The sequence below is a fragment of the Triticum urartu genome, chromosome 1A (assembly GCF_056163025.1).
Source record: "Triticum urartu cultivar PI428250 chromosome 1A, HENAU_Tu73, whole genome shotgun sequence".
Classification (NCBI taxonomy): domain Eukaryota; kingdom Viridiplantae; phylum Streptophyta; class Magnoliopsida; order Poales; family Poaceae; genus Triticum; species Triticum urartu.
In genome coordinates, this window is record NC_141873.1 from 239,329,307 (window position 1) to 239,356,805 (window position 27,499).

The 27,499-nt window shown below is 50.0% G+C and overlaps 1 protein-coding gene and 2 pseudogenes across 1 annotated transcript; 1 reads left to right on the forward strand and 2 right to left on the reverse strand.

Annotated features, from left to right (window-relative positions):
* Positions 1 to 7,411: 7,411 nt before the first annotated feature.
* LOC125553631 (NagB/RpiA/CoA transferase-like superfamily protein) lies at positions 7,412 to 27,085 on the reverse strand. Its single transcript, XM_048717393.2, has 9 exons — positions 26,851 to 27,085; positions 26,610 to 26,764; positions 16,043 to 16,324; positions 15,617 to 15,746; positions 15,034 to 15,141; positions 14,838 to 14,940; positions 14,636 to 14,761; positions 12,817 to 13,010; positions 7,412 to 7,926 (listed from the first exon to the last, which is right to left on the reverse strand). Exons 1-9 carry the CDS (start codon positions 26,901 to 26,903, stop codon positions 7,836 to 7,838), a joined length of 1,242 nt encoding a protein of 413 aa, XP_048573350.1. The 5' UTR covers positions 26,904 to 27,085; the 3' UTR covers positions 7,412 to 7,835.
* On the reverse strand, positions 9,569 to 12,810 carry LOC147990698 (uncharacterized; annotated as a pseudogene).
* Positions 21,374 to 22,539, forward strand: LOC147990699 (uncharacterized; annotated as a pseudogene).
* Positions 27,086 to 27,499: the final 414 nt, after the last annotated feature.

Below are 27,499 nucleotides of genomic sequence, written 5' to 3' on the forward strand. Positions count from 1 at the left end.
TTGCAGCCCAACATCTCTCCAAAATGGCCCCAAACCCACCTAAACCCCCCTCCATCATCTCGGTCATTCGATCACGATCGCGTGGCTGAAAACCACACCTCATTTGGACACTCCAAACTCCCTCTACCTATAAATATGTGCAACCCTCTCCAAAAAATTCGGATGAAACCCTAGCTTCCTCTCCCATTCACGCCACCGGACGTGTCCGGGCACCGCCGGACAAAAATCCCGCCGCCCGCCGCCGCCACGTGTTAGCTCCGGGTTCGCTCGCCGCCGCGCCCACTTCATCGGCCCGCAGGGCCCGCGGGAGGCCTTCCCCACCCGAAGCGTCGCAGCCGCCCCGCACGGGACCCCGCCGCCCAGCTAGCCTCCTCCGTCGCCCGAGCCTCGCCGCGCCGCCGCGCCGGCCGGCCGCCGCCTCGCCGCCCCGCCATCGCCGCTCACCGCCACCGGGCGCCCGCCGTCGCGCCTCGTCGCCCGCACCGCGCCCCGGCGACCGGATCTGCGCCGCCCATGTCCTTCTCTTCAAGCTTCGGCCTCCTCCATTCAACTCCGGCCACCGTCCTGCCTTCGTCACCGGCGAGGTCCCGACGAACCTCGGGAGCGTGCCCTGATCCAGATCTGCTACAGTGAACCCCTAGGGGTTGACCTCGTTTTCCCCCCAAGTCCCTAACATTTTTAGCTATCTTCATCATGTCATATCTCAACATCCGTAACTCCATTTTGGGCGTGTAGCATATCAAATTGTTCGTCCGGATGTGCAGTTCATTTCATTCCATTGCACCATGTTTATTTGAGTTCATCTTGATGCCCTAAATGCTGTTACAAGAGTGCTATGTATTGTTAGTTTCAGATTCTTAACAGATTATGGACATTTGTCACTTTTGCCATGTTTAATGTGTGCCTCCTATGAACTTGAGCCCTACATGTGTTTTGGGCTATGCCATGCCATCTTTACAGGGGTGTATGCCATGTATTTTTGTGATCATTGTGGTGACTAGCACAAGCATGCAAAGTAGCTCTCGTCATGTTGCTGATTTCAGGGACTTAGAATTCTTCTAAGTCATTTCCCTGATGATATTTTTATGCCATGTATTCATGTTGCTACAGAGTGATCCATGCCTCTTTTGAGCATGTTCAATAAGGATGATTTTGAGATATTGTTATGGTATATCCATCCATATCTTTGTTTGCAATTATGGAGCACCCTAGCATGACTCAATCTTGCTCTACTTTTGCTATAAAATGTTCCTGGCAGATTGTTTATGTGTTAATCAATTTTGCCGAGGTTGTTGTAGTTGATCCATGCATGCTATGAGAGTGTTCTTGCCATGGTTAGCTTTTCGATCATGTCTTCTTGCTGGGTGTATTCTTAGTTTCTCATGCAATGACTTGTGGTGAGTGCATCGAGCTCGTAAACATGCCTACGTAACTCTGTTTATGCCATGTCCAGTTTTTCTGCTAAGTCTGAATCTGTTAACGAAACTTACTATGTTTACATGGATGCCATTGTATTTTATGATCCCTTTTGGCTTATGGTCAGTAAGGGACTTTTGTTATATGCTTTGAGTAGTTTCATGCCATGCTTTGCTTTGCCATGATATGTTCCTGTAGCATGTTGTTATCTTGCTCTAAACATTGCTTCCTGATGTTAAATCCTGACATGCTATTTTCACCAAGTCTGTGAACCTGATATCTTTTGCACTTTTGCCATGCTTGTTTGAACCTGCTATTGTGTGATTTAGCCGTAGCTCAGTGTTCATCTTTTGTCAAGCATCTTGAGTGGATCACTGCCATGTGCTTTGTTGCTATGTTAGAGTGCAGTAGCTTATTTCTCTTGATGCATTTAGATGGCATCGTGCTGTTAATCGCAGTTTGGTGCCATTATTGTTTTGCTTGCCATTTGCAAACCGTGCGTCCGATTCCGGTGATCTTTATATCGATTTCGACTGAAATCAACTCATCTTTCCAGCGGCACTCTTGGTTTTCCAAGTTGAGGCCTGGTTCAATCTTTCCTTTCCGAAGCACGCATATGCATTGCATATCACATCCCGCATATCATGCCATGTTTTGCATCATGTTGCTTGCGCATTGCACCGTGGTTGATTGTGTCTCCCTTTACTTGTGTTCTTGCTTTGGGTAGAGCCGGGAGACGAGTACATGATCGAGGAACCCGTTGAGTACGCTTACGAGGATCAAGCTTACGTCAACTCGGAGAACTTTGCAGGCAAGATGACCATACCCTCGAAATCACTTCTATCTTTGCTTGCTAGTTGCTCGCTCTATTGCTATGCCTATGCATCGATACCTACCACATGCTTTATCATGCCTCCCATATTACCATGTCAAACCTCTAACCCACCTTGTCCTAGCAAACCGTTGTTTGGCTATGTTACCGCTTTGCTCAGCCCCTCTTATAGCGCTGTTAGTTGCAGGTGAAGATTGGAGTTTGTTCCTTGTTGGAACATGTTTATTGTTGGGATATCATTATTATAACTTGTTTACTTCAATGCATCTATATACTTGGTAAAGGGTGGAAGGCTCGGCCTTATGCCTGGTGTTTTGTTCCACTCTTGCCGCCCTAGTTTCCGTCATACCGGTGTTATGTTCCTTGATTTTGCGTTCCTTGCGCGGTTGGGTTATAATGGGAATCCCTTGACAGTTCGCCTTGAATAAAACTCCTCCAGCAAGGCCCAACCTTGGTTTTACCATTTGCCACCTAGCCTTTTTCCCTTGGGTTTCGCGGACTCAAGGGTCATCTTTATTTTAACCCCCCCCCCCGGGCCAGTGCTCCTCCGAGTGTTGGTCCGAAACGGGCAGCCTGCGGGGCCACCTCGGGGCAACTCGAGGGTTGGTTTTACTCGTAGCTTGACCTATCCGGTGTGCCCTGAGAACGAGATATGTGCGACTCCTATCGGGATTTGTCGGCACATCGAGCGGCTTTGCTGGTTTAGTTTTACCATTGTCGAGATGTCTTGTAACCGGGATTCCGAGTCTGATCGGGTCGTCCTGGGAGAAGGAATATCCTTCGTTGACTGTGAGAGCTTGTGATGGGCTAAGTTGGGACACCCCTGCAGGGATTTGAACTTTCGAAAGCCGTGCCCGCGGTTATGGGCAGATGGAAATTTGTTAATGTCCAGTTGTAGAAAACCCGAAACTTAACTTAATTAAAATGAATCAACAGCGTGTGTAGCCGTGATGGTCTCTTTTCGGCGGAGTCCGGGAAGAGAACACGGTCTCGAGTTATGCTTGAACGTAAGTAGTTCTAGGATCACTTCTTGATCATAGATTCTCGAACGTGCTTTGCCTTCTCTTCTCGCTCTCTTTTGCGTATGTTAGCCACCATATATGCTAGTGCTTGCTGCAGCTCCACCTCATACCTTTTACCTACCCATAAGCTTAAATAGTCTTGATCGCGAGGGTGTGAGATTGCTGAGTCCCCGTGACTCACAGATTACTTCCAAAACCAGATGCAGGTGCCGATGATACCATTCCAGGAGATGCGACTGAACTCAAGTGGGAGTTCGATGAGGACTCAGGACGATACTACGTTTCCTCCAGACGATCAGTAGTGGAGCCCAGTTGGGACGATCGGGGACATTGTGCATTTGGGGCTGTCTTTATTTTGGTTCCGTAGTCGGACTTGATTGTATCTGGATGATTGTAATGCTATATTTATGTCCTTGTGTGAAGTGGCGATTGTAAGCCAACTATGTACCTCTTTCTTATTCAGTACATGGGATGTGTAAAGATTACCCCTCTTGCGACATTGCCTATAATGCGGTTATGCCTCCAGCGTGCTCCGACAGGTGGGAGATATGGCCGCATCGTGGGTGTTACATTCCGCCCCCGACGCTTTGACTGTTGCGTCCTCTCCAGCCTTCGACTTGTCGGCGTCTTGGGGGCACCATCCCCGGTAGCTTGGATATGCGCTCCTTTCTGGCTCTTGCCGGTGGCGTCGGTTGCCATCCCTTCCCCCTAGTTGACTCTTTCCGTCCTCCCACCCTCCGACCCCTTCCACCTCCACAATGTTCCAATCCCAAATTTTGCGTTTTTTCGGCGTCGCCCGGTGCCACCCATCGACGGCGGGCGCAACCCCGCCCACCTCCTCCTGAGGTGGCAATCTTGACCAACGAAGCGACTTTCCCATCTCCAGACCCTTATCTGCTGCAATGGGATTGCTCAGACTCAAGCCATGGCAAAATCCCTGCTCAGCTCGCCAACGCTGGCAGCGGCGGCACCCACGGGTGTCGTTTCCCTTCTTGGAGGTGGTGCCATAGCCTCTATCCGTGCCCTTCTTCGAGCACCGAGGGAAACCCTTGGTCCGGTTCTTCGGATCGGATGGCGGCAACGTCACAACGTCGCTCCCCTTCTTGAAGGCGACATCTTGCTTGCTCGCGGCATCCCTGGTGCTGGAGTTAGAGATGATCGACACCTTGTCGGTTCGGCTTGCCCCTCTACCTGGGCTTGGCTTGGTGGTTTAGCTGTGTTTTTTTCTTTGTCCGGGCTGAGCATCCTGTGTCTCCCTGCTATGGGTCCATGTCCACGTCTGTTGATGTATGCGTCCATATTATGTGTTGTATCCTCTTATGTATTCATTCTGCTTTCCTTCTATCAATGCAATGATCACTTTGCGTATTCGCGAAAAAGGGCTTTGGTTGATCCAGTTTATAAGGAAAACCGAATCGAAACCCTGAACAAGTTGACTTTGTTTACAAGGGAAACTGGACCAAAAACCTTACAAATAGCAGGGGTAAAAGAAGATGAGAGAAAGTAAAAAGGACGCTTAGGACATAAGAACCATCGCCATGAAAGACAAGTAAATGTGGGGTGTTATTTAGGAATCACAATACCAGACTTTACAAGCAACATAGCGCACCACACTGGCGTGCGTACTGAGCCCGACAGCGCAACTCAGGAGCAGTTACAATCAACGAGTGCAACAACGCGAACCTTGACTGGGAGCTCCGCCACAGAAATTCGGAACGATTAGCAAGTTCGGGAGGCATCTTGCGCCATCCATGAGCAAAGATGAGCCAAAACATCACCAAGAGCCCGAAGCTCGTCGCAATACAACGACAACATGCACAACAACAGGGGCGAGGCACCTTCGCGAGGGGAAACTGATGGCCGCACTGCGGCGCCAAAGGCACAACCGCCGAACCCCAAAGAACACCGCCGAACAACTACTGTCGACCCCAAGCCGGCCGCACCACCACCACCGGCCACACCAACCCACAACCACAAACCTCAACCAGCCAATCACCACCCCGAGATCTCCAACGACCAGTAGGGATCAACACCTCCGAGACAGTGCCACCATGGTGGTTAGAGCGCCAGCGCGCCGCCGCCGTCTGATCCAGGAGCTAGATCTTGTGATGCCCAAAAAGCATACATGATAGGCAAGGAGAGGAGCATGACACGACGATGCTTCCAAGGAAGGATACGACGCCGCAAGGCATCGCCACCACCGGTGCCCAACGAAGTCGACACAGGTGAAAGGATCGAGATGGGCCTAGAGGAGGTAAATAGGTGCAAATATAAATTTAATTGTTACTAGCAATTTTAGGCAATAAAGCGGAATATGAAAGTGAGCCTAGCAATTGCTAAGGTGAATCTAGTGTTAAGCAATATATTCAACAACACCAAGTAGCAAGGTAAGCAAGCACAATAATATGTAAAGTAAAGACTAGAGACAAATAAGCACAAGTAGATAGTTAGAGTTAGGGATAACCGTAACTCCGGGAGACAAGGATGTATGTCGAGTTCAATTCCTTGGAGGGAAGCTAGCCATCGTTGGAGACTGGTTGGAGGGGTGAATGTTACCATGAAGGCTCACCCTATTCTCCCCTTGAGACAACACCACGAAGGCGTTTCTCAACCACTAGTGATAGACCTTGAGGTGGTCTCCAAACCTTCACAAACTTTCGGGGGGTAATCACAATGAATGATTCCTCTCCGAAGAACTCGTGCCGCCCAAGAGTCTCCAACCTCCAAGAGTAACAACATCAAAGGGAAAAGCTCAAGACTTGCTCAAATCATGATTTGCTTCGGTTACAAGGAGGGGGGGGAGTAGATCTATCACTTGATTGAAACAACTCAAGAACTCTCACAAAAGCTTCCGCGATCTAGGATTTGGTGTGGAAGGGTGAGAGGGAGCACTTCTAGGGTCCTTGGGATATTTGGAATGAAGTGGTCAACCCTCTCGGGAGTGGGAGAGGGGTACATATAACACAAGAGCAAATGTGGCCATTGGATGAAGTTGTGTTGCTAAGTGTTTGACGACCGGTGGGTTATCCGACGTGCGGTGGCAAACGAGACACCGAACATCCAATGACACCACCGGACATCCGATGGCTGAAGCAGATCAGAGGATAGGTGTATAGCTGAGAACAGCTAAAAGCCCGAAGTACCGGATGTCTGGAGTACCAGACATCCGGTGTTTCGAGGAGCACCGGACGTCCAATGAGGATCAAAAATCCGTTAAAACGGTACTTGATGGATCAAGCTGAATTTCCAATGAGGAGTAGAAATCCGTTGAGTTTGGCTCTGGATGGTTTTACCGGATGTCCGGTATGGCATCGGAGCGACCAGACGTCTAGAGAAGACCAGACATCCATTGAAAACCTTCTGTAGGTGTGCCGCCGGATTTCCGAACAGCGTCCACCGGACATCTGGTGGCATTGGAGTGACCGGACCCAGAAATCTGTTGAAAACCTTCTGTAGACAGTGAAAAACATGCACTTTTCCTAATAGCTCACAGAATGGATTTTGTGAACAAACACCATATGAAATATATGGTGGGTGAACGTGTGTGACATAAGTAAAAGATATGAATGATAAGCATAGGAATAAACCATTGAACAATTCTTTCACATGCCCCAATGATCCACTCTTAATAGTGCGGGATCCCTATACTCGAGAACAAACCCGAAAAACTAAGCTATCTTTGTTCCTTAGAAACATAATGTAGAAATATGTAGACCATGATCCACAAACATATGATTCTGCAGGGACTAAAACATGTGATATACTTACAAACATAATTAGTTCATATATGTCATCAACATCAATATATGATTGCACCTTCAATCTCTCCTTTTTGGTAGTTGACAAAACACATAACTCTCGATAGGTGAAAATATGATATGTTAGGACATATTTTGTTGTGTGATAAAGGAAATCACCCCCTGCACATGTGCATAAATGATCTTGACATAAAACAAGATGCACAATGTGAGAAATGGCTTCCCCTAGATCCTACAACCATTATAAACATTTGATCAAGTTTTGTAAATGTTTTGATGGCCACTTACCGGTGCCAGCTTATATACGAGTAACGCACATTGCAGACTTGACAATGAGTTTTGTAATGTAATTTCATGAACAGATTGAATTTCTAACAATGACAGACACCAGACCAAAGTTTAATATTTTGGATTCAGAGCAGACAAAATTTGTGCTAAACCAGCCCTCTACTCTTTCCTTCAAACTGCAACACTGCATTCTGCGTCACATACTGTATCTAGCTTCTACAGTTAATACAATTCATATAGATTAGACGGTTGCGCTTGGCGCTCATTGCCTCAGCCGTTTACACAGAAAAAGAAGCCACAAAATTAAATTATCACAAGGAGCATGATGTTACACAACTGAACTTCCAGGGGGAAACAGCCTATTACACTGAAGAGAGCAGCCCCGTCCAACCCTACATACAGGCAAAAAGGAAGAACTGCAATGGTTGTGGCAACATCATTTGGGCTTCAACAAGACCCCACATTATCTTCATATAAATAATGGTAACACACGAGTAGTCCACCGTGCCTTGTGTTCTTTTAAGATGTTGACTTCTGCCGTACGACCAAATCATCAGCTGAGTAGTACTCCGAAATAAGCCGGTACATATATGATGGACTGTGCCCGCCACTGTTTGGTAATGATTCGTAAGTGTTACAAAGGGCATAGTAAAAAGAAAAAAATGGATGACATATGTATAGATCAGTCCAGGTTTTTGTTTTAAAACAATGTATCTTATTTAGTTCCCAACTGTGCTAGGCTTCACTGCTACTTATCAATTATAAATCATAGTTCGTAGTTTTTACCATAAAATTTCACTTGATAGAATGTGATTTCATGCATAAGCTCTATACCAATGGATACCAAGATATAGTAATGGTTTCATCACACTGAATGTTATGAACATTGTAGATGGCCCTGGACAGATGAGGTGCGACGCCAAGCCTAGCACAACAAGAGCACGGGAGAAACTTGGGGAGGATATGCTAGGCATTGAGTAGCCAGCTTTGGGCATGGCCAATAGGTAGGCCCAACCTACTGCCCGCAGGTCCAGCTAGGTTCGGAATCCATGGTGGCAAACTGCTAGCCTCGAGGCGGCAACTAACTGCTAGCCTGAAGAGAAGGCCGCTGCTTCAGTAAAGAAAGGAAAGAGAGAGAAAAGGGCAACCCGGTGCATGTAGCTCCCGCTTGCGCAGGGTCCGACCACTTTGGATCTATTGTACGCGGCCTTTCCCTACATTTCTGTAAGGAAAGAGAGAGAAGGGAAGGACAAAAAGGGTGTGGCAAACTGGGGAAGCAAAGGCGCATGCAGGGACCTGTGAGGCAGCATGAGGGGCTGGACGGTAATCCGTATGGGCAATGGCCCCAGCTCTCCAAGCCTACGTGGATGTACGGAGGCAGCACCTTGCTGCTACCTCCATGGTACATGCTCTTACAAACTTGGAGGCTAAGCCAAACTAACAAGCTTCAGTAGATAAATAACTTGAGAATTAAGAAATACTCCTAAGAGAACTAAACTGCTAAGGATAACTAGGGATACTTATCCCCTTCAATTTCAGCTGTGACCCTCTCCTTGGTGGCCTTATTGTGCAATCTATCCCCACATAACATCTCTCCCTCCCTTTTTGAACAGCTCATCCTCGAGCTGGACCAAGGACTGCTGCTAGCCCCTTGCAGCCTCCATAGAAGTTTCTTGTGGGTGGGCTGCTGGAGCTGCTACTATTGCCTGTCCTGGAGGTGGTACTACTGGAATTGCAGGTGCAGGTGGAGCTCCGAGGTCTGGGAATGGCTGGTGAACACCTAGTGCTACTTGCTGAGCTGTTGGGGACGTCCACTGCACGTCGCTTGCACAAGCGAGCCAAACTCATGGCGTCCAGCAGGCTATCCGTTCTCCACATCAAGCTGTAAAGATTCCTGCAGGTTAGTGGCGTAGATGGAAACCACCTGATCCTCCGGGAGTTCTGGCACTCAGCACAAGAGGGCATTGAGCTTCTTGTTGTACTCTGCCACCGTGACTGTGTGCTTGAAGGAGATGACTTCTCATAGGGCGCTGCTGCAAGCTGGCGGTCCAAACTGAATATTTATCATTTATCAATTCAGCGATGCGATGGCAGGTTGAAATCCATGGGCGCCCTTATACTGGTGGTACCACAAGTGTTTGTCGCCTGTCAGGTGGAAGGAGGCGATGCTCACTTTGTCCGTGGAGTCCGCACACTGTGTATCGCCGCGGTTCAACCAAACCAGCGCGCGGGGGGGGGGGGGGGGGGGGGGGGGGGGGGGGTCATACCATTCTCTAGCTTGCTGGCAGCCAGATTGTGGACACGGACCTACTGGATGGTGTCCCGCGGATCATCAGACAAGGAGTCAAACTTCTTGCCCTGGTCACCATCTGTTTGTCCATGCCATCCAGAAGCTTCAGAGCAACTCCAACGGGCCGACCCAAACGGACGGCGCATTTGTCTGCTTTTTGTCCGTTTGGGTCGGCCGCCCGCCCGGCGTCCGCCCAGTTTTGCATTTGGGTCGGCAGTGCGCCCAACGCGCCGACCCATTTCATGTCCGCATTCAACTTTTGAATAAAAAAGGCCCGCGGCCGATCATGCCAGCGGCCATGTCTCATGCCGGCACCATGCCAGCGGCGGCATACAATGCCGGCTTTAGAAAATACCACAGTTCATGCTGGCGCACTCGCCAGCACACAAAAAAGGGTGGGACTTGAGTTCGACCACGCCATCGCGGCTCCCGTGGTCATGCCAGCACACCTGCCGGCATACAAAAAAGATGGCCCTCGCCGCCATAGATCACTCGTCATCGAACTTGAGCATGTCGGCCTGCATCTTCTCGAACCACGGCCTCTTCCTTGGCGATACGGTGTTGAGATCCACCTTCATGATCTCCACCCCGGTCATCATGCTCGCAAGAGCCACTTCTTTCGCCTTTGTCTTGGCGTTGGCGGCCTCGATCTCTAGCATCTTGGCTTGCTTCTCCGCCTCGAGCTCGAACATCTTGGCTTGCTTCTCGGCGTCAAGATCAAGCCTCCTCCTTTGGATCTCCATGAAAGCATCCATTTGCTCCGCCTTGAAACGCCGGCGCTCCTCCTCCCTTGAGTCCTTATTCATCATGCCGTCCACGCTTGCGATCAAGGCGTTGGTGGCCGCATCTCGCTTGTCCTACTTCTTGGAGTTGGTCTTCCCCCTCGGCCGTGCCGGCTCGCCCTCCCCAACATCCTCCACGGCTTTCTTCCCCCCACATGCCTTGAGGGCGGCATATTGTGCCTTGAAATTCTCTTCGTCCTTTATGACCCGATAGCAATGGGAGAGGTTGAAGCACTTGCCATTGTGTTGAACCTTGAATGCCTCCAAAGCTTGAAATGCCTACAAAATGTTTCCATGCAAGCATATGGGCAAGTGATAGCAAATGAAGACGTAAAAGGAAGGATGATCTTGATGACACAAAAGAGGGCGGCTTGCTTGCTATCATACCATGTCTTGCATGCCGATGCCGCTCACGGGGCGGGCCTTGACGCCCTCAGGGGTGGCGCAAAACTTGTTGCACTCTTGTTGGATCACCCTCCACCGCTTGGAAATGGAGACCCACCCGCGCGTGCTCACAAATTGGTAAGGTGGAAACTTCTTGCGCTCATGAAACTCGCGGTGCACACGAGTCCAAAAGGTCAAATGCTTTTGCTCGACGCCCGTCTTTGGGTCTTGTCCAATGTCTCGCCAACACTCACAAAGAAGCTTGTCCTCGGCAGCTGTGTACGCCTTCGTGCGCTTGCTCTTGCGCTTCGGCTTAGGACCGGCGGCTTGGTTGGCGAGCTCGTCCTCGAACAAAGGCTCCACTTCGATGTCGCACTCGTCCTCTTCCTCTAGCCCATAGTCCTCCGGGAACTCGTGGTCGAGGGGGAAGCCGTCCAGGTCGGACGCATGAAGGCCGCCTGATCGGGATCATAGCCGGCGGCCGGCGTGAACGCCCCGCGGCCGTCCTGGCTTTGTGTCTCTTCGGGATCGTAGCCAGCGCCCGGCGCACCACCCTTGAAGATGAGGTTTTGCATGTAGTCCTCGTCGACGGCGGACGGCATTTCCTCGAACAGGTTGCGGGCGTCCGGGAGCCCGCCGGCCGGCGTCTGTCGCGCGCGTTTCCTCGTGCCGCCGGACGACTAGCCACCGACCACCGGGGTGGCGTTGAGGTCGATGGGCGCGGGCGCGGGCATGGAAGGCACGACCACGCTCACGTCGGGTGAGCACTCCCCGGAGAGGCGGGAGGCCTGCGGGTAGACGTGGAAGCCGGGGACCGGGTTGCAAGCCGACGCGCGGGGTGAGTCGGGCAGCACCATCCGAGGAAATGCCGACGAGTCGGTGCTGGCCGCGGCGACGGCGGCTTGGAGGACGCTGTGCTGGCTAGGGTTTACCCCTAGCATGTAGAGCGCCTCCCTCGTTGCCGCCGTGACGCGGGCGTTGGTGAACTCCTACTGCGCAGCGGCAACAGCGGCGGCCTGGCGACGGCCTCAACCCTCACGCCCGCGGCGTGCCTCCGGCCCTTCCTCTTGGCCGACTCCCTTGCCCGTTTTTCGGGCGTCAGCGCCTTCTTCGGCTTGGTCGCGACGGCGGTCTTGCGCGGGGCACGAGGCTTGCCTTTCCCGGAGGGGGCGACGGCGCCGGACGAGGCGAGGGAGGCGAGGCCGGCGGCGGCGTCGAGGTCGATGGCGTCCTCCATGGCTGGTTGGGGGCGGGGGCGGGGGCGCGCGCGGGCGGGAGTGTTTTTGGGGAAAATGGGGGGAAATGGTGGTGGCTACCACCAACCGGCGGGCCTGGGGAGAGGAGTAGGCGCACGCGCGGGCGTCCGTCTCGTGTCCGCGCCGATGCAAATCCAGCTCAAAATTGGGCCAGGAATGGGTCGCCGCGGACGAAAAACAGACGCGCGTCTGTTTGGGTCGGCGCGTTGGGCCGCCACTTTTGTCCGCGCCGACCCAAACGGACGCGGGCAGACGAAATGGGTCGCCCCATTGGAGTTGCTCTCATAGGGAGATAAGGGCAGTGTTAATCTTATCGATATCTGCAGCAGTAGCGGCGGCCATGACCAAACCGAATCTGGTACCAAGATGTACAGATGAGGCGTACGCCCAGCCAGGAGGAGGCTGCCACACAACACGAGAGGGGGGGGGGGGACTTGGGGAGGATAAGTGGGACTATTTTTCTGCTTGTCTATTGATTGATATTGATACACATTATACATTCCAGCTATGTTTGGAGGCTAAGACGAACTAACAAACTTTATTTAGTACATAAATAACTTGAGAACCAAGAAATTTCTCCAAGAGAATTAAACTGCTAAGGATAACCAGGGATACTTATCCCCTTAAATATCAGCCATGACCCCACATAACAACTCATGGAACTACAACACAAGGCACAAACTATTCTAAGGGTACATTTTTTCAAACTTAACTCTCAAGGCAAAGCTGCACCAGACACAAGCTTCGTTGTTTACATGATCCCAAATATAGGTGCAGAAAGAACTTACGTATCAGTGATGAAAAGGCTGACAAGCTTCGGTGGCACATAGTCAAACGTTGGATTGGCAACATTTAGAAGAGGAGTGCCATCCTGAGTACTGAAGTTCATGCAATTTGAGAACTCGCCAAAGTCAAGCAAATCAGATGGTGATTTAAGCTCGTTCAGTAAAACCTCCGGGTTGTGCGGATACAAAGGACATAACTGTAAAGTAAAGAATATTAATGTATGAACATTATAACAGCAAACAACTACTTCTCTTTTAAGCATCTAAACTATGAACAAAAGGAATACTCATAGCTTGTAAGGCATAAAGCCTTCTACCGATAATTCAACTGATAGCTTTGCAGTCATATACTACTTGTTATTGTCATCTGCCAGAAGCCACAGGGTTATTACTCACCAGATCAAGCCTTAGTTAACAGGAGAACACAAAATCCAGTTGTCTAGTCTAGTTGACATGCTAAGAAAATCCTCCTCGATACATTAAACTAGAAAAAAGAAGAGCAAACATAATGAAATGCACCATACATTTTGAGATATAAGCACAACTTAGACAATAGAACCTGCCAGTATCAAAGTCGCATCCTGACAATTGAGATGACCAGAATATTTGCGGGGAAGAGTAAATGACCAAGTTCACAACACATTTTTGTATTGGAGCTAGTAAGATGCCCGTGCTACGCTACAGAACCAAAATACAATATGGAACATAGTTAACTCAGGTTATATTCACTCTGGTGCGTTCATTTACAAATTATAGACAATGGATAAAGGAACTACTATTACATGTGAGGCAAATTAGGACAAGGTCCATAGAGGCATAGACCGGACGAACCTTGGTAACCTTCGCTCTCAAGATGTGATAAGCTTTGGCACGAAAAGGTTGACAAATTTGAATTTTAAACGAGGATGGAAAAGGAGTGAACGGACAACCACCAAATCAGATGTTTAGAAGTAGGAAATATTTGAGGCAGTGAAAATATTTGGTTGAGGCACAATTATAATGATATTTCAGTGGCATGGCAAACATAGTATCACACCGTAACTTATTTGTGCCTACATTTGCCTTTAATTTACTATGGTATATGAACACATAATTTTTATCAGAAACCAAACAACCACATGCGTACGTTGACCAAACACTATCCCTTCAGAAACATGAAAGCTTATATCGCCAACACTTGCCCTTTCCTCAATAATTTTCTGGTATTGGGGGAATTGGGCCCAAAAAAACAGCTCCAATAGCTCCCCTTTCCCAAAAAAACTATCGTGATCACCAAAAAAACAGTCCAACTCCCCCTATATATGGAGGGGGAGTTGGCTTTCTCCCAATACATGCGATGTCAATGCGCCGCCGCCCGCACGTCGCCGCCGCAAGACCAACACGCTGCCGAGAGAGCGAGGTATCCGATCCGATTGACAAGAGGGTCCCATATGTCGGGTTGGTTATTGGGGCCGGGGTTATTGGAGATCTGCGAAAGCGTCTATCCCCAACAACCTAAAAGGTAAAAAGTGTTACTGGGGAGCCCCAATAAGTCGTTGGGGGGGGGGGGGGGGGGGGTATGAAAATATTGCAATAAGATTTTGACATACCAAACATAGTATAGCACCGTGACTTATTTGTGCCCCCTTCGCTTACTAGTTTATGGACATTGGAACAGGTTGGTTTAAAACAGAAGAACACACACAACTTTTATCAGAACCCAAACAACCATACGAGTATGTTGACCAAACACTATGCCTTCAGAATGTGATTTTTTTAGTTGCTTAGGATGAAAACATTGCAATAAACACAAAAATTAAATGCATAACTTACAGAAACTGACCTTATGACTGCCAGCAACCACGACAAAGGGTACAGCATGCCTTTGAGCAGCAAGAGCAACCATATTCATACCTACTGGTGCAATGACTCCACCGTTTGCCATTATTGCATGGACTCCAACTATAACCTATAAGATAAATCATGAGTTACCTTGTAACAGAAACAAATATATCAAAAAAGCAATAATCAACCTGCGTACATACCATGTTAACTCGGGAGATCATAGCAAAAACTGCTGAATCTGTTATAACAGTAGTCTGTACACCTTTCTCGACCAGCTCCTTCGCAAGAACATGTCCCTGATATCTGATTCAAGCATTGAACAACAAGAATGAATCAAGCAAGGAGATTCAAAATACAAGAAATTAGTTGGGAATACAATTGGCAAGGTGCACAAACCTTGGAGCACCTTCAGCAACAAATACACGAAAAGATCGCTTCTTCTCCTTTGCAGCATACAGGAACTCTTTCACGGTTCTAGAACGACCTAGAGTTAGGATGACCTCACTGTGGCAAACAAAAAGCATTGATTAGGCACAATTGGTATTTGAATCATGTGAACAGAATGTTTTGGATGGTCCTTAGCTGTTGAAAAAAGGGACTTTGAATCTATATTTTAGATTAATGAAGGCTGAGAAGCATTATGAGCTTAAGTTAACGCTACCAAAGTAAATAAGTCGATGCGAACTCTAGTAGATTAAAATTTATAACAACAAACATTTGTAAGAGAAGGTACTGTGAGCAGAATAAAAAAGCTTTTGTAAGAGAAGAAGGTACTGTAATCACCGAGGTAGTTAAGAGGATTTTTAATCATTTGACGTTGGGCACATGTTCTTCATAATACACATGCCAACCTTTTCCACAATCCCAGGTATATGCATAAGTTAAAAAATATTTTCCATCATTCAATAATTTCACAGGAAAAGATAGATGTGACTACTAATTAGTTTATGCTTGTATGTTGGACAAAAGATGATCATACTTTTGGTGGATATGTTCGACAGCTTGCTCAGAAATCTGGTCATAACATGTATCAATCTCCTCAATAAGATCACCAATGGCAGCAATAACATCATGTTTTAGTTTCCGAGTTTTTAAGCTCTTATCTCCAGCTGCTTACATGGAACATGCAGAAATTCAGCGTCAACAATAACATAAAAATTGGAATGTATAGACCCTGAAAGGGTACCATAAACTTGAGAGTATATCAATCAGTTAATAATTTCTTAAACACAAGATGATTAGTACAATATAAAGAGAAAAAAGGAACGTCTGTTCAGGTTGGCTATAAGTACATGATTCAAACATATGGCTATAAGTACATGATTCAAACATAAAAGTATAACTACAAATGCCTGTTCAGTGTGGTATACATAAAAAAAGAGAATTCTAGAGATCATGTATTTACTTTTCCCATCTGAATCCCCAGCTGACGATGAAGAATGTGAAAGTGCAGTGCTCACAGGAATATCATCCAGGAGAGTCTGCAATGAAGGTGCCCGAAGAGCGTTTCTAGCATGGGAAGCAAGAACAGCAGCGGATAAGGTAGGAAGGTCATCATTTCCACTGTCACATTCATCGTCGCTGACAGCAGTCACAGAAAGACCTTCAATACCAACTGCGGTAAAAGATATATCTTCCTCTTTTATTATATGCAAAACACGTCTCACAGTGTTGCCGACAGCGAGCTCTGCAAAAAGAAGAGAGAGAATTTGTAAGGATAAAAGGCTGATAATTACCAACAACACATATTATTCACTATACTTTAGAGCTGAATAACAAGTGCCACCCTCTAGTCATGGTGCAATTTGCTATGACGAAACTGTACTTATTTCTGACATGCATGCACCACTCAGCAATTGTTGTGAAACTTGCTGATTGATATACAACTACAGTTCAAATGCTAACTGCCAAGACTAGTAGGTTCTACTGGTGGTGCTAGTGCCAACAACAACAAAAATCTCGAACACGCAGGAGCTCTGCGTATCTTTTTATTAGACAAGAAACGGAAGGGGGGTGCACTTGGTTCTTAGCGTACATATGTGCATAGGTGCTACACTCTGTTCATTCTAGTACAATGCAGGGTCTAGTCCTTAAGTTAGATTATGAAAAAGCTTTTGATAAAGTGAATATAGAATTCCTTGAAGAGCTCCTTAGAAACAGAGGCTTTGGGGAGAAATGGATCCACTGGATCCTGCAGATCACTAGAGGGGGGTCAGTAGGGGTCAAGTTGAACAATACTGAGAGTGATTTCTTCCTTACTGGCAAAGGTTTGAGGCAGGGGGATCCCATTTCCCCCCTGTTATTTAACCTTGTAGTTGATGTACTCACTAGGATGCTAACATTGATTGAAGGCCTGCGCCCTGAGGTTTGTCCTGGAGGGATTATATGTCTTCAATATGCTGATGACACCATCCTGTTCCTGGACAAGGACTTAGATCATTCTAGGAACCTGAAAATGGTTCTATCTTGCTTTGAGAACATCTCTGGCATGAGAATCAATTACAATAAGAGTGAGCTCATTCCTATTAATATGGAAAATGCTGAGGTAGGGGATTTCCTGGATACATTAGAGTGTGCTGAGGGGTCTTTCCCCATTAAATATCTGGGCATCCCTCTGCACTATGATAAACTTAGGAGAGAAGACATCCAACCACTAATTGACAAGATCATGAAAAGGATTGCTGGCTGGAGGGGGAAACTTCTTTCTTATAAAGGGAGAATAGTCCTCATCCAGGCCTGCCTGGCTAGCATCCCTATTTATTTGCTGTCTTTCTTTAAATTCCCTAAATGGGCAATAGATGTTATAAACACCCAAATGGCAAACTGCCTGTGGAATGACTCTGAAGGCCACAGGAAGTTGCAGTTAGCTAACTGGAAATTGGTCTGCATGAAAAAGGAATTTGGAGGCCTAGGCATTCCAAACCTGCAAGATATTAACCTTTGCCTTCTAGGGTCTTGGGTCAAAAGATATTATGAAGGGGAAGGGAAACCTTCGAGGAAGATGATAGACCAAAAATATATGAGGGGCAAAACCAATCTCTTTGCTCCTAGCTCCTCCACTAGTGTCTCTAGGTTTTGGAAAGGAGTCAAATCCATCATCCAATCTTTGAAGTTTGGATACAGATGGAAGGTAGGAGTAGGAGATAAAATTAGATTCTGGGAGGACACTTGGTTTGGCACATCCCCACTAGCAGTCCAATTCTGGCACATCTACATGATTTGCAATGAGCAAAAACAAGAGTGTCAGAGAGGTCTGGGATGGTGAAACCCTGAAGCTTACTTTTAGAAGGAACTTTGACGATAGGATGATGGAACAGTGGTATCAGCTGATGGAGAAAGCTAAAGACATTAACTTTAGCAATGACCCTGACTCTCTGATTTGGCAACTTGAAAACAAAGGGATCTATTCATCTAGCTCTCTGTACCATGTGATCAACTTTAGAGGCGTGCAGCCTCTGTTCCTACCTGCGGTGTGGAAACTGGCAGTACCACCCAAGATACATGTTTTCCTTTGGTTGTTTTCCCAGAATAAGCTTATGACTAGGGATAACCTGAGGAAAAGACACATAATCAAACCTCTAGATTGTGTATTTTGTGCTGAGAATGAGACTAATCACCATCTGTTTCTTGACTGTGTTGTAGCCAAAAACATTTGGTCTTTTGTCAGTTGTTTTTTTACAAAAAACTGTGGGCGCGAACTTTGAATCAGTGGCCCGCTTCTGGATTTCTAACAAAAAACATGTAGCTTTGAATATAGTTAGCTCAGCTGTCCTGTGGTGCTTATGGAAATATAGGAACTCTATGATTTTCAATAACACCATTTGGACTTCTATTACTCAGGTTTGGGGACTGATCCACAGAATGATCAAATTCTGGGTGATTCTGACCCCAGAGGTGGACAAGGCCCTGATGGAGACTTTCTTGGAGGCGTTGAGGAAGCTGCTCCAACAACCTTTGATGATCCTGAGTGGCTGAATATGAAGGGCACACGGTTTGATGGCGGTGCAAGCTGGGGGAACCTCAAAATCTCAGAAGATGAAGGCTTCCACTCCCCAACCAAGAAAAGAGACACCAACGGCAAGGCGATGCTCAGCCCGGTGTCCACGCTCGCGATCTGCTGGTCTCCTCAGGCGGCTCTGGCGCCCCCGCTCAAGTTCAGAAACGGTGTGGGCGCAATCGTGATGTGAGCTGCAGCTGTCACGTTCCGGCGCGCGGTCGGAGATTCTGGACTCTTGTAGCCTGACATACCTTAGACCAGTTTTTATCTTCCTCTGCCTTTCTTCTAGTCTTGTTAGCCTTGCTGTCATGCCTGGTTTGTAATAAAAACTGAACCTCTCGAGAGAAGTAGCTGGTATGTAAGGGGACAACGCTGTATGGTTTCATTCTGAGTTAATGGAACCGGGGAGAGGCCTCCCTGTTCATCGAAAAAAAAACAGAAAAACAACCTAACCACTCAGAACAAGGGCTATCAATAGGGAAAGCCCTCCAGCTCCAGCCATACACCATCAAACTAATATTTGTCATGCTTGGGCAACACCATCAAAGACGCAGCAATTTCTTTGGTTCCAAAGAGTCCAAGCCCCAAGAGAGATGAGAGTTGAGGCCTTGCTGCATCCTGCCATTAGTTGCCTCGGTAGCTCTGCTCCACCAATTGTCAAAAGACCTAACTTCAAGTGAGGGTGAGAGAGCTTGAAGACCAAAACGCCTCAAGAGGCTGGACCAGAATTGTCTAGCAAAAACACAATCTGTGAGCAGGGAATCAATTATTTCAACCACCTGATCATAACGGGGGGGGCACTTAGGATGCGGCAAACCTCTATGTGCAAGACGGTCTGCGGTCCAACACCTTCTGTGCATCACTAATCAAAGGAAGAAACGATATTTTCCTGGCACCCGAGCTTTCCGAATGCACTCCCATGGTCTGAAGAGAACAGAGCCTTGGAAGAAACTTTCATAGGCTGAATGAGCAGAGTACTGACATGACGCAGAAAGGCGCCAACGATCCGTATCCTCCGATAAAAGATCCCAGAGGTCCAAGTATTCAAGAATAACATTTGACCGAGAGAGAACCCTGAATATCCCGGACCCAACCGGTGCCTGTTAGAGCCTTAGACTTACAGTACTGCGTATATTTCACTAAGTGAAGTAGAGTGAAATAAGGAGGGGAATTCATTAACATGCCTTAACTGTTGCTCTGGCCAAGGAAGAAGAAGACTCTCACGCACAAGGAAGAAGAACACGCAGAGACTTTGCAGAACTCACACACTGCGCATCTTCCTCCAGTTCTATCATCAACTGATTACAAGTGCCTTTTTAAAGGGACACACACACACACACATACGTTTGGCACTTGTGCGGCATCTCCACAACGGCCACACGACGCAGCCAAAATAGCATGCATACAGCCAGCACTAACAAAATCCATGCAATCTAGTCAACCAACAGAGGCACTCACGGCACTTGCACTTCCAGGCCGCATCTTCACTGTGTGCACAGGGCTGCTCCTGGTTCACTAGAACACACACGTATACGAACTAACTCCAGGAGGGCATGCATGCTTGCACTCAACCATTGACTTGCAGATGTTCTCATGCCGCAGCCACCGCACATCTATGTGCTTCTCCAGCTGCTGATCCGCCCACGGCATGACGCAACACATGCAATTTACCTGAACCTGGCTAACACTAATTAATTTCTACCAATAATACTAACTCCAGGAGGGCATGCATGCTTGCACTCGACCATTGACTTGAAGATGTTCTCATGCCGCAGCCACCACACACTCTATCTATGTGCTTCTCCAGCTGCTGATCCGCCCGCGGCATGACGCAACACACACAATTTACCTGAACCTGGCTAACACTAATTAAACTCTACGAATAATACCATGCAATACAAATAAACCATGAAACTAGACCTATACAATAAGGTTAACTCCAACACCAACCTCTTTATACTTCATCAAGATGATCAGGTCAGATAAATGAAGCTCACATGTCAAGAAAAATTATTATCTCTTCCGACCTAAACCTGGAGGAAGCTGATAAAATGCTTCAGCTGAACTACGTGATATGGAAGAAGTAGTGAGATTTCGCTGCAATGATAGACCTAGAATCTATGCAGTTTGACTGGTATCTCTCGTACTGATACAAACTTCCAGAAAACTATCTGTAAAAAAAAGCTTCTAGAAAGCTTGTTTTTATCTATCTTGACTGGCAGGTCATTATCTGCTAACACTTACTCCTTCCGTCCCATAATATAAGAGCGTTTTATATTATGGGATGTCATGTGGGGCACAGCCTACAGGCGTGGGCCACGCGGCCAGGAGCGACAGCCGCCGGCCGCAACAGGCGAGGCGTAGGCTGGGCAGGAGTCCTGGTCCTTATACATTAGTTCCTATAATAAAGGAGTAGTTTAGGCATAGGTTTCTAGTTTGTTAGCAGCCCATGGGGCCTTTATATACCGTATAACCAGCACCCTTTGAGGGCAAGCAATAAAGTTATTATCTCCTACCTCTTCCTCTACTCCTATCCTCTCCTCCCGCACCATTGAGCAGCCAGGCAAAAACCCTAGCGCTCCTATCCCCCGAGACTACGGACTACGTAGTCGAGGTCCTGCTGTCTTGGGCACCGAGGCCCTTGACAACTTGGTATCAGGTTCCAGGCGATCCTCTTTTGCGTCCGCGCCAAGCACACCTCCATCGCCACCTTCCGCCGCCGCCTCGGTCACGTCCGGCATGGCAGAACCAACCACCGCTGATCTGGCCAAGATAATCAAGGCCTTGACTGCAACGGTGGCGTCCCTGCAGACGTCCGTCGCCACGCTCCAGAAGGACAAGTCCACCTCCTCGTCGAGCGCTGCCGGCGCCCACGATGGGCAGCACCACAATGATCGCCCGCCCCAGTTTCAGAAGATGGACTTCCCCAAGTTCGACGGCAAGTCAGATCCGCTCGCTTTCCTCAACAGATGCGAGTCCTTCTTCCATCAACAACGGATCGCCGAGGAGGAAAAAGTCTGGATGGCGTCCTACAACCTTGAGGGTTCTGCCCAGCTGTGGTACATGCAGGTCCAGCGTGACGAGGGCACTCCGCCGTGGCGCCGCTTCTCCGAGCTGCTCAACCTCCGCTTCGGGCCACCTCTACGCGCTAACCCGCTGGGCGAACTAATGGCGTGCAAGCGCACAACGTCCGTAGTCGACTTCCAGGAGCGGTTTGAGGCGCTCCTCCCCCGAGCAGGCATCTTATCAGAGACACAGAAGGTTCAGATCTTCACCGCGGGACTCCAGCCACCCCTCAGCCTCGACGTGGAAATCCACAACCCGCAGTCCCTCGCCGTCGCCATGAGCCTCGCCCGCAAGTTGGAGCTGCGCGCTCACCTCCGCGCCACCGGTGCGTTTTCAACAGAAGGGCATCCTGCCGGCGCCCGTACCACGCCTCGCGCCCCCCGCACCGGCTCTACCAGCCGCACCCCCTGCTCCCAGTCTGCCGGAAGGGCGCCCAATCAAACGCCTGTCACAGACAGAGATGGAGGAACGCCGTCGCCTGGGCCTATGCTTCAATTGTAATGAGAAGTTTGGCAGGGGCCACAACCGCGTCTGCCAGCGCATCTTTCTCCTCGACCTGGCGCCGGACGACGACGACACGGCCTCCGCCACCGCTGATGCCTCGCCGACCGACCCTCGGATCTCGCTCCACGCGATCTCCAGCGTGCGCACGAGCGAGACCATGCAGATGCATATCACCCTGGGGGGTGTCTCCCTCCTCGCCCTGATCGACTCAGGCTCCACCCACAACTTCATCGCCGAGGAGGCGGCCGCTCGTGCTACACTGCCATCCCCCACCACCGAGAAGATGCGTGTCACGGTGGCCAACGGCGAGCGTGTTCCGTGCTAGGGCGCATACCGCGCCGTGTCCTTCCGCATCGACCAGGAGGCGTTCTCGGAGGATTTCCTCGCCTTGCCGCTCGCAGGCTACGACGTCGTCCTGGGCACGCAATGGCTGGCGACGCTTGGACCGATCCTGTGGGATTTCCACGCCCTCTCCATGACGTTCTGGCGGAGGGGCCATCGGGTCTGCTGGCGCGGCCTTGCAGGACCGGACGGGCCAGCCCTGCAATCATGCAATGGCCGCGATTTCCTCGACGCCATCATCACCGAGTTTGACGGCATCTTCGCCGAACCCTCCGGCGTACCACCACTCCGCAGCCGCGACCACGGCATCACCCTGCTGCCCGGCTCCGCCCCGGTGGCCGTCCGTCCGTATCGCTACCCGGCCGCGCACAAGGACGAGCTGGAGCGTCAGTGCGCCGCCATGCTCGCCCAGGGCATCATCCGAGCAAGTCGTTCCGCATTCTCATCGCCGGTACTGCTGGTCCGCAAGCCTGACGGGTCCTGGCGCTTCTGCATCGACTACCGCGCCCTGAACGCCATCACCATCAAGGATGCGTTTCCAATTCCGGTGGTGGACGAACTCCTCGACGAGCTCCGGCGCGCTCGTTTCTTCACCAAGCTCGACTTACGCTCCGGCTACCACCAGGTGCGGATTCGTGCGGAGGACATCCCAAAGACCGCCTTCCGTACCCACGACGGCCTCTACGAGTTCCTGGTGATGCCGTTCGGCCTCTGCAACGCGCCGGCGACGTTCCAGGCACTCATGAACGATCTGCTGCGGCCGTACCTGCGCCGCTTCGTTCTCGTCTTCTTCGACGACATCCTCATATTCAGCGAGTCGTGGGCCGATCATCTTCGCCATGTGCACACCATCTTTACCGTACTGCACCAGCACCGGCTCTTCGTCAAGAGGTCCAAATGCTCGTTCGCCGTCGAGTCGATCTCCTACCTGGGTCACACCATCTCCGCGGCCGGAGTGGCCATGGATCCGGAAAAAGTGCAGGCCGTGGCCGACTGGCCGCAGCCTCGCTCGGCGCACGCGGTCCGGGGGTTTCTCGGTCTTGCAGGGTACTACCGCAAGTTTGTCAAGGAGTTTGGCGTGGTCGCCGCGCCCCTGACGGCCCTGCTTCGCAAGGACGGCTTCTCATGGTCGCCGGAAGCGGCAGCAGCTTTTACCGCCCTCAAGACGGCGGTCACCACGGCTCCCGTGCTCGCGTTGCCCGATTTCACACGGCCGTTCATCGTCGAGTGTGACGCGTCTACATACGGTTTCGGGGCCGTCCTTCTCCAGGATCAGCACCCGGTGGCTTTCTTCAGCCGGCCGGCCGCGCCTCGTCACCGTTCTCTGGCGGCATATGAACGGGAACTCATTGGCCTGGTGCTCGCTATTCGCCATTGGCGACCGTACCTCTGGGGGCGCCAATTTGTGGTAAAAACTGACCACTACGGTCTCAAATTCCTCCTTGACCAGCGCTTGGCAACCATTCCGCAGCACCACTGGGTCGGCAAACTACTGGGGTTCGATTTCACTGTGGAGTACAAGGCCGGTAGTACAAACACGGTGGCGGATGCCCTTTCCCGCCGCGACACGGAAGAGACGGGGGTCATGGCTATATCTGGTCCTCACTTCGACTTCATCGACCGCCTACGGCAAGCTTCGTCCACCGACCCAGCACTCGTCGCGCTGCGCGAGGATATCACGGCAGGCGCTCGGCAGCTGCCGTGGGCGCTCTCCGACGGCCTCGTCACTTTTAACGGCCGCCTCTACATCCCGCCAACGTCTCCACTACTCCAGGAGCTTCTCACCGCAGTGCACGATGACGGACACGAAGGCGCCCTGCGCACGCTGCATCGTCTCCGCCGCGACTTCCACGCACCTAACCTTCGCAAGACGGTGCAGGAGTATGTCCGCGCCTATGGTACTTGCCAGCGGTACAAGTCCGAGCACTTGCACCCAGCCGGTCTGCTGCTGCCACTGCCGGTGCCCACGGCCGTGTGGACTGACGTCGGCATCGATTTCGTAGAAGCGCTCCCTCGTGTGGGCGGGAAGTCTGTTATCCTCACCGTGGTGGATCGCTTCAGCAAGTACTGCCACTTTGTGGCGCTGGGCCACCCGTACACGACGGAATCAGTGGCGCAGGTGTTCTTCGCTGAGATTGTGCGTCTCCATGGCGTCCCGCAGTCCATGGTCTCTGACCGCGACCCCGTCTTCACCTCGGCTTTTTGGCGGGAGCTCATGCGCCTCACCGGGACCAAGCTGCACATGACGACGGCGTTTCATCCACAGTCGGATGGCCAAACGGAGGCTGCTAACAAGATCATTGTGATGTACCTCCGTTGTCTCACCGGGGATCGTCCCAGGCAATGGCTCCGGTGGCTTCCCTGGGCCGAGTACATATACAACACCGCCTACCAGACAGCGACCCAAGAAACTCCGTTCAAGCTTGTGTATGGCCGTGACCCTCCCACTATTCGCTCTTACGAGCCGGGCGATACACGGGTGGCCGCAGTGGCCAGGAGCATGGCGGAGCGCGACGAGTTACTCGCGGACGTCCGCTATCGTCTACAGCAGGCACAAGCAGTCTACAAGTCCTACTACGACAGACACCATCGGGACATTCGGCATGACGTGGGCGATTGGGTCTGGCTTCGTCTTCGCCAGCGCGCCGCGTCCTCTCTCAACCTGCCAACCAGGGGCAAGCTCAAGCCACGCTTCTATGGGCCGTGCCGCATTTCAGAGGTCGTCAACGACGTGGCCTACCGCCTTGAGCTTCCGGCACGCTCGCGCCTCCATGACGTGTTCCACGTGGGCCTCCTCAAGAAGTTCTTCGGCACGCCTCCAACTGCACCACCGGGATTGCCTCCGATCCACAACGGGGCGGCTGTTCCAGAACCGGAGCGCGTGACTCGTGCACGACTAGCACGCGGCGTTCGCCAGCTGCTCGTCCACTGGAAGGGTGAAGCAGCATCATCAGCTACATGGGAGGATCTTGACAGTTTCGTCGAGCGCTACCCCGCTTTTCAGCTCGAGGACGAGCTGCTCGTCGAGGGGGGGAGAGATGTCATGTGGGGCACGGCCTACAGGCGTGGGCCACGCGGCCAGGAGCGACAGCCGCCGGCCGCAACAGGCGAGGCGTAGGCTGGGCAGGAGTCCTGGTCCTTATACATTAGTTCCTGTAATAAAGGAGTAGTTTAGGCATAGGTTTCTAGTTTGTTAGCAGCCCATGGGGCCTTTATATACCGTATAACCAGCACCCTTTGAGGGCAAGCAATAAAGTTATTATCTCCTACCTCTTCCTCTACTCCTATCCTCTCCTCCCGCACCATTGAGCAGCCAGGCAAAAACCCTAGCGCTCCTATCCCCCGAGACTACGAACTACGTAGTCGAGGTCCTGCTGTCTTGGGCACCGAGGCCCTTGACATGGGATGGAGTAGTTTTTAACTGTAGGGGTTGTATACTTCTATGTTTTGTTCCGGAAAGTATGCAAATGAAACCCTAGGTTTAGGTAGGTGACAGAAAAATGTAATCTGGTAGTTAGAACAAAAGCTACTCCCTCCGTTCCTAAATATAAGTCTTTTTAGAGATTCCACTATGGACTACATACGGAGCAAAATGAGTGGATCTACACTCTAAAATATGTCTATATACACGTATGTAGTTTGTAGTGGAATCTCTAAAAAGACTTACATTTAGGAACGGAGGGAGTATATTACAGTAAGTCGATCTGTTAGTTAGAACAAAAGCTATATTACAGTCAGTCGATCATCTAAGCTTGAGAATAAGAAGCAAACAGTGTGCAAGACATTATCTACATGAAGATGACACACACCAACCACATAATAAAAAGGAGCATCATACTTGAAATATCGAACTGTTCCCGTAGATACATGAATGGAGTTAGCACTTGGAACAGCATAAAAATTTCATTACCACAGCAACACATTTCACTGAACCGAGTCCAACACCAGTGAAATAAACTGTGACCAAACAATTCAGAAGAAAAAAGAAGTAATAACATCCCAATTTAAAAGCAATGCGATGGGACCACAATTCGAAAAAAAGAGTGAGGGCTTTTGGGCGCACCGATGGGATTGGCTGCGATGAGATGCTCCCCGACGGCATGGATGGCGTCTGCGAGAGCCGCCGCTTGGTTAGTGCTGCCCATCCGGTGCTGCGACACCACTGACCTCAGCAGCTCCGCCGTCTGCCGCGCCACGGCATGTGACCCCTCCACCTTACTGCCCACCCACAAACACGCAAACAATGAGCACACCAGAGTGGCGCCGACTCGGCACGGAATCGGTCGGCGTGGGCAACTGCTTACCGTCGCTTGAGCTTGAGGACGAAGTCGCTGATGAGCGGCTGCATGTCCGGCATAGTGGCGTGCGGCTTGGACCGGGAGGCAGAGGCGTTCGGATTTGGGGTCGGATCGGCGGCTTAGGAGGGAGAAGGGGCTTAGGGTTTCCAGAGAGAAGGAGAAGTTAGGGCAACTCCAGAAAAGGACACGGACACGTCCGCGGACAACGATAGAGGCACCAAATCTGCAAAATACACAGGAGCTACTCGGTGCTCCACCCCTTGATGTTAAAATTTGAAGTACCCTCGAAAAAAAAAGATATTAAAATTTAAAGAGTACAAAAAAAATTCTAAAAAATCTGAATTTTGAGGATGTCAAATCTGCATGTCCAATCTACCACATGTGAAGTTTTATGAAAAAATATCAAGAAAAGCATTTGTGGTGAAAAAATATAGTCTGACCTACAATCTAATTTTTTTTCTTATGATCGAGGTGACATCTCTCCTTGCTCAGCTCCCTTTTGAATCACATGAGACATGGCTACTACCTCAAACGAAAAAACTTTGCATACTTAGGTACCAAGGAACCAGCCATGGAAAAAATAAGGAGCGAGGTCGAATGATGGAGGGAGAAGGACGCGAAGACAAAGAATAAATGAAGCAAGACAGACCCCGCC